This window comes from Zophobas morio, unplaced genomic scaffold (assembly GCF_036711695.1).
Source record: "Zophobas morio isolate AGI-343-1 ecotype UQ-CSIRO unplaced genomic scaffold, CSIRO_AGI_Zmor_V1 ptg000969l, whole genome shotgun sequence".
NCBI lineage: Eukaryota > Metazoa > Arthropoda > Insecta > Coleoptera > Tenebrionidae > Zophobas > Zophobas morio.
Window position 1 is genome coordinate 20,618 of NW_026973071.1, and position 7,759 is coordinate 28,376.

Here is a 7,759-nt window from a genome sequence, read left to right on the forward strand (position 1 = left end):
AATAAATAAACTTGCATATGCGCTTGGTTGTGCTAACTCTCCGAGAATGCAAGTAATGATGGAACCATTAGTGCTAAAATCACTGCAATATAAGATTTAACAATCAATACCCTTTATCTCTTTAAACCCCGTTATTCCCGTTGAAGTCAATAACCTGAAAAAAGGCTCTAGAAGAAGAGCAAAGGTTAAAGTTGTGGCCTTAAAGTTTACAAAAAATTTAAGTATCTTTGAGGGCCAATAGGCTTAACTTTATGTGTTTTATGCACAGATAAGCTATTATGCGAGCTTCTCTTTATAATATTGTCAATAATAATGGACTTTTCACCCATTTAATATAATTTTTGCAAGCAGTCTAGAGGGAAGACATATCCAGCCCTCCAATTTAGCTCGGCGTGTCGTCTCTCTAGCTGTACGTTATAGAATGCCAACCTTACTAGGCTTCAAAAGTTCTTAGTAACTGGAAAATTTTCAAACTTATAATATTACTAGAACTAATCATACCTATAATTTAAAATAAGGATGGTAACAAAGTTATAGCCTACACTCGACAACGGACGAACAAAAGTAAAATAAGATAAAAGAGGTCCCGCTCTGAGTTAAAATTATACAAAAACAAATCTCTTTAGGAAAAATGTCGTACCAAACTTTATTAGCTATTTTCATACTTTTTTTAATTTAATAGATATCCTTGGACAAAAGAGTATGATCACCGACGAGTAAAACAGAAACCAAAGAAGAAAGGAGACGAGCGGAAGAGACCACACTCCCAATAAATAATAAGCCCGGGTGAATAGCGACAGGTCTTCAGTGGGACTCCGACGAAGAAATTTCTCCGTAGCAGTTATTAAGACTGGCGGTATCAACAAAGGATAAAGATGTCCTCGAAATATTATACTGACCAGTTTGTTCCCAATTACGTCCTCTATACGATGATAAAAACAATAAAATTTTTTTATTTGCTACAAGGTAAGACCTGCGAGCGGGCGAGCCCATAAAAGGAGTGGAATAGCAACGAGCGAAACCATCACTCCCAATGGAAAATTGAGAAAGAAAATACCCAAAACAACACTGCTCGTGCATGTGGCGGTGAGGTACTTAAGTAGCCTCCAGTTACCCTCTAATGGTGAGCGGAACACCCAACGGGGCACGCTTACGAGAGCAGAGAAAAGCCCCATTGAAGCGAAAGTACACGTGCACACAGAGGTGGGAAAGTGGAGCAAAAGAAGCGTGGAGAAGCCAGCTAGCAATATGGACAGGACCGCGAGGAAGAAAGAAACGCGCAACTGTCCGGCTATCAGAGAAAATGCGAGGCCGCCTTTAGGCTCATGTGGCTTGAAGTAACGGGATTCAGTGAGGTTCTTGGGCAAATGGTCTACGGGGCACTGATGGTGAAAAAAAAACTACTTGTAGGGCCGATAAAATTGTACCGCCAGCGGGGTTGACGGCTCTTGGATTCGCACGACCAATCAGAGATATGCAATGGAGCCACAAGCCCAAGGATAACGCCGACACGGAGAGGAAAAAGAACAGAGCAGGTATGAAGTATAAGCCTGCCGAGAAGAAATGTTATAACAGTCATAGATTGTGATGAAGAGAGCCCCCGCCCAACCTGCACCATAAATAATACTACTAACTGACCAAGGGTGGGAGGGTAGGACATTGCAACAGAAAAACATAATGATCATAACTAAGCGGCAGAAAATGCTTGTCCGTCACAAGTATGTAATAGAAAAACGATTGGTGCAGCTTTTCCTCCACGGTATCCAGTACTCGCATGACCTTTTCTATTATGCTGTGAAGGCTTCAGTAAACTATTTATAATGCTAATGAATATACAAGTGATCGATTACCGCCCAAAATATAGTATGTCCACGCCGTTCGATTTAGTTCCTTCTAAGGTTCTCACCGTAACGAAAGGGATATTCAGGCTAATACAACAACGAGGTTGTTAGTGAAGCGATATATGTAGAATGCGTTTTGAATTCTAATAACTACGAACGGCATATAATATTTATATAAAATCGAGTAGATAACATAAAGAACACTGGTACGGAGTAAAGAAATAGAAGTAAACTTCAAAAAAGGGCCATGAGGGCCGTTAGGAAGGCCGGTTATTTGGCTCAGAAGCATATTCACAACCAGATCAAAGAAGTCCGTGCTCAATTTAAAAGGCAAATACGCTAAAATAATGTTAAAAGACTCAAGGAGAAAAAAAGTAAATGAAGTGATTCAAGAGTTTAATAAAGTTATGAGAAGATTAAAAAATAATTAAGAGTAGCAGTGGAGGAATTTATCACGAGACTCGAAGTCAAAGTTAGTATAAATAATGCCTCAATGCGCTTAAAAATGCATTTTCCTCATAAGCCTTCCAACCAGATAGCGTAGCTAAATATCATAACCGGCTTACTCAAAAAATGGCATGTAGAGACCGCGACTCAAAACATACAAATGAAAAGTAAAATAATAGACCAATGGAAAACCTCCTAGATATTCATGAAGAAAAGCGGCCGAATGGATTAGTTGTTTTTCTATGGACACGTGCAAATTGAACTCTTCACTCATCGAGGAGATTAACTTGAGCAGATCCGAGTTTGGTTGAATACCATTGGGACCCGCTACAATGCATATATACTAAATGTTGGCTTGTCCTATTCTTATTTGAGATCACCTATCGAAAGTTGGAGACCGGAAACCAGTAAACTTCGTACATCGATGGAGAAGCCGCCGAGAAGTTCTCCCGCGTAACCGCGAATGGGCGAATAGCGCAGGCCTACAGTAAAGGAACACATTTGTGATTCGGGTGATGTTGATTGTGTGAATATAAATATTCGAGGCCTATATTTATTATGTATTATAACTTTTTTACTTTATTTACTTTCAGTCTACTTAATTTGTTTATGATAACTTATTTTGTTCTTACTCTGCTGGTGAATTTATCCTGTCTATTACTTCCATTTTTTCTCGTAAACGTATCTTCATATTAAGTTGTGTTTGATATAATTATGATACCCCTAGTGTAGTCACAAGCTTTATTTAGCTTTTTACTAGTCATTATTATTTCTTTGCATTCTTTTTCTAACTCGTTTTCGTATTTCCTTTAATATTATAACTTCTATAGCGCTCTAGAAGAGGTGTAGTTATTTCTTAGTTATAAATTATTTATTCCCATTTTTATAGACTCTTTCTTTGTATATAGTAATTGACTGAGAATAATAATAATGCAAACCAGTAGGCGACGGCTTCAAAGGGAAATAGTGATAACCGTTGAGCCAGGCTTGAACCCCAACATCTCCGCCCTCCGTTACTAAAAGGATAAAATCCCGCGAAAGTGTCTTCAAACCTTCAAAAAAGTCATGATTGGTGTTTTATTATCCAATATAAAACAAATTATGGAGAGTAAACTCTTAAAGATAAAATGATTGGTCAATAATGAGAGAGTGGCGGAAAGAATGTTATGTTTGTTATGAACGGCCAACCCTTGACTCCTATTTTAAAGTCAACTGTTTTATAGCCAATCAATACTTATATAATATGTAATTTATGACCGAGCGAACCTAATAAGGCTTCATTATTATATGAATAACAATTTTCTTTAATATTATTGGACAACAATTTTTCTTTGATAGACAACAAGAAGAGAAATGCTTACTTTTAAAATAACGAAACAACTCATAAGCTACTCCCACACTCAAATGACTCCGCCAATCGCTAAAGTTGGCATCTGGAAAGGTTAAAAAATAATAATAAAAATAATTAAAAAATAAGGAGAGCCCATTATATATTCTAATGTGACGCGTACTGGCAGTCAACAATCTTGTTTAAAAGGTTAATGTGTTAATATACTAAACTAGTGAAGGTTTTCGGCTTATCAAAATAAATTATTATAATTTTATCCAATCAAACTTTTACAGTCAAGTCTGGTGGTACATGTGCCTCGGGGTCGAAAAGGTTATAAGTTTTACTCTAAATATACTAAAAACGATTCGAAAAGCTTACGCAAACATTTATTTCTAATAAATTTAACGGCAATAACTTCTGAAAAAAAGAAAAATCAACTCAAAAAATATACACATAATTAAAATAAATATAACTGTTTTCATATCTTGCTTGTTTACTTTTATAAGAAGTGTTATAAATTTTAATTAAGTTTAAACATAAATTAGTATTTATAACGTAATATGTTGCTTACTATAACCAATGAAAGATTTATATATTAGGCATAAAAAGGTTATACAGGTATATAACGAAGTACTCTTATTATTAAAAACTTATTAAAAGAGAACTTACTAACATTCAAAAAGCTAACCTTTATTGATAAATAAAATTCTTTAACAACTATTATGCGCTGTTGCAATTTAAAAAGTATGTATAAAAAACCTTCAAAGAAATGAAAGCTTTGATGACTAATTGTAATAACTAAAAAACTTAAGAGATTTTAAAATATAAAAATATTTTGTTTAAAAAGAAAGCAGACTACTTTGTTCGTAAGAAACCAACAAGACGAGACTCTCAACACTATGAGCACGCTGCGAGCGCAAAATTCCATAAATATTGCTTCCGTTAACTCTGAAAAACGGATCTGAATCAACCTTAAAAGTATAAAAATATATATAAATGTGAAAATCCAATTTAAAATAAAAAAGAAAAAATTTCAAAGCTGTATTTTTTGAATATACAAAAATACCCACTCAAAGTCCTGTTTATAAGTTTCCATTTCTAAAGCACTAAAACTTTCCAATAACCATGTATGCCTGCTAAGATTTTCGAAATTTTCGACGGGCTGAGAAGAAAGTGTTTCGACAAAGTTATAAACATTTTTCTTGTTTACTCTTGACTGAGGAAGAGGCTGTAATGTAAGTTATAATATAAGTATACTCCAGTTCAACTTAATAGCTTATTACATTAATATTTCTTTTAGTACTGAGAAAAAAAAAATATACTTTACGAGTTTTAAAAAATATATACATATATACTTGAAGTTTAAGGGCGTTTTCATCAAATTTTAGTTCAAATTTTACCAGAGGTAAAGCAAATAAAAAAGAAATCCCCAAGGAATATAACAAAAGACTTAGCTTACAGTAATTGCCTTCTACTAATTTTAAGGATTTCTTTAATACGCTTACAAGACGCTTATTATTTTTCAATGAAAGCCTCATATTATTAATATTGTATTGCTTAATACAAAATTTTTGCTTGCTTTCTCAATGTATGAAAGAGAAGATGCAACGCGCACAAATACTTTGTTCCAGCGTCGTTGATTCGTTACTTCCTCGCAAAGCTCTGCTAAAACACGGTTTTATAATTTGATATCTGTAGGTTATGTGAAGGTTACTCGTCCAAGGGTTTTGCAAATTATGTGAGTAGGCACCCGCTGGCCAAATTTTTTTGTATATTGTATTTACTTGCTTTTAGTTTGTGGTGGTCGGGTCTCGGGGGGGGTTAAAGATTGTCAAGTTAATTACCACAGTTTTCTTTTAGTCCTTCGACTTTCCTATATTATATGTATATATATAAATTTATAATATACTCGTTCTCGAAACTATCAGACAGTCAAAACGATAAATCTCAAAAGGGTGCATGGCACTGAATATTTAATGGAAAAAACAAAAGCGGAACTCAATAATGCCTGTTACAACTCTTTTTTTTTAACCTCAAAAGGTTTATGCCTCTCAGGGCAAAAAGAATTACATAGAGTATTGAGAATTCATTACTTTATATTATTTAGGTTAAATATTTTTTTCCTTTTTATAAGTACTGTCATTAGTAATGTGATGTAATATAAGTATTTGAAAATTTTAAAGCACCGTTTAAATTTGTTTATTTTTATAAACTTTTTAGTAGCGCTAAAGAAATCTTTTAAAAAGAAAAAAAAGAGGATAAAAAAGATCATGGTAGCAGCCGTGTATGGCCAAATTTTATAAGCACATGCACCCTGTCCTTAACAAATCTTGAAAAAAACAATAAGGTAACAATCTATTACTTTCCTAGATGGATACAGCAAAATATTAAAACACTATATAGGATTAATTTTATTCATTTAAAATAAGGTATAAACACAAATTAAGAAAACTGTTCAATGTTTGAGTGTTCTTGCGAACACCGTATTGTCCAATCTTGTTATCGCAAACAATTTTTAATTTGTAATCCACCTCTTCTATAAAATATAATAACTTGTGTTAAAATTTGTCTGTATAACGCGTTAGTAAGGACTGGTAGCCCTAAAACTAAGATATGAATGTTATAAGGATGTAAAAAACTCAATTCTGTTTTTAATAATATCTCTTTATAGCCTTACTCAAGCTTGTTTCGCTGGTCTGTTAAGTAATTTCACATATATAAGTTTAAAACCATGAATATTATCTAATTCTAAATACTGTCTTATTAAGGCACTACAACTCGCTTACAAGTAAACTTTTTAAATCTGTAATTAAAGAAAAGCTGTAACTTTAAGAGGGTTAAATAAAAAATTGTGATATATATAAGCTAGCGACAGCGTTGCAGCGCGACTTTCTTTTTGTCTCCACTCGGTGTAAGTTTTAAACCAAGCAATTAATTGTACCATGGTCACTATGTTGAATAGATTTGGTCTTAGTACTTAACAACCTCTTCAAAGCACGCATTATATATATATAATCAAACCTCAAATGTAATATTTGGAGCCCCCTTTTGTTTGTAGCGTTCTTTCAGTCTAGAACTGGAAAGAAGTTTCCTTGATTGTCTGGAAGGCAAGATAAATTAATTTTTTTGGTCTACAGGGCTGAACATAGTGCTGTTACTAATTGGACAGAGTATACTAAACTAAAAGTCTAACGTCTATAGAGCGTGTGCAATTACAAAATGATAGAACTCCAAGGGATAACTTTTAACAGATTAAGAGTTTAACTCTCTGTGAGACGCCATTTCGATTCCCAGAGGTGGACAAGTTTTTCTGGAACCTCTAGAGGAGTCTAGGAAAGTGATGGACTTCTGAACCTCTGAGCTCGTCTGGGAGCCGGATCCGAGAGGTTCGAGATCTAAAGGGTCTGAGAAAGAGAAAGGGCTTGACACTTGACCTGAGCTACCATAGTTCCCTAATCTAAAGGTAAGAGGGAGTGGCGAACTTGGATACCTTATACCGGATTAATTGCGTTCAAGTGTGTGGCGACCTCTTTTGAAGTTGCGGAAGCCTCGTGCCCTTATTAATGGATACCACAAGATGATCGATTTATCTACTTAAAAAAAGGATTTGGGTGAAAAAGTCTCTTTTTCTGTTTTAAAGTGATAACTTCACGAGTTGCTTTAACATGATATAAAGCTAAAATTATGAAAGACAACTTATTGACAAATTTCAGCACATACGGGATTATCTCGAATTTGATATTGATTAAAGGACGTCTTGATATCCTTTCAAGTATTACAAGTATGATCAGTTAATGAAAGTATAGATAAGACGCCGTAAACATTAAGTTAGGAAGTAATTAAACTCCCCGTAATCCATTCTAAGAAAGCAAATTGGTAAGGATGTATGCCAGTTTTGTTGTATAAAGGTGGAAAAATCAAATTAGAGAGCAGCGCTATTTGGTACAAAAGCCGTATAAAGCTCTTTGCAACTTGCATACGCCTTGTTTTACTATTTTTATTTCAACGTAGCACCTAATAAACAGATGTCTAGATAACGGAAGATGAAAATTTGCCTTAAGTTTATATTCGTGTTGGTTTAAAATATTATAAAAGATTGTAGCTATTATTAAAAAATATTTATGTTATGTTAGTCTCCTTT

General features: G+C 34.0%; 1 protein-coding gene across 1 annotated transcript; it reads right to left on the reverse strand.

Moving 5' to 3' along the window:
- Positions 1–121: 121 nt before the first annotated feature.
- LOC135122210 (glycosylphosphatidylinositol anchor attachment 1 protein-like) lies at positions 122–5,253 on the reverse strand. The gene is made up of 14 exons (XM_064046422.1): positions 5,240–5,253; positions 4,685–4,846; positions 4,478–4,589; positions 3,650–3,721; positions 3,227–3,340; positions 2,669–2,770; positions 2,481–2,615; positions 2,075–2,180; positions 1,851–1,928; positions 1,689–1,792; positions 1,428–1,550; positions 974–1,372; positions 666–922; positions 122–154 (listed from the first exon to the last, which is right to left on the reverse strand). Exons 2-14 carry the CDS (start codon positions 4,712–4,714, stop codon positions 122–124), a joined length of 1,665 nt encoding a protein of 554 aa, XP_063902492.1. The 5' UTR covers positions 4,715–4,846; positions 5,240–5,253.
- Between the last annotated feature and the right edge of the window lie 2,506 nt (positions 5,254–7,759).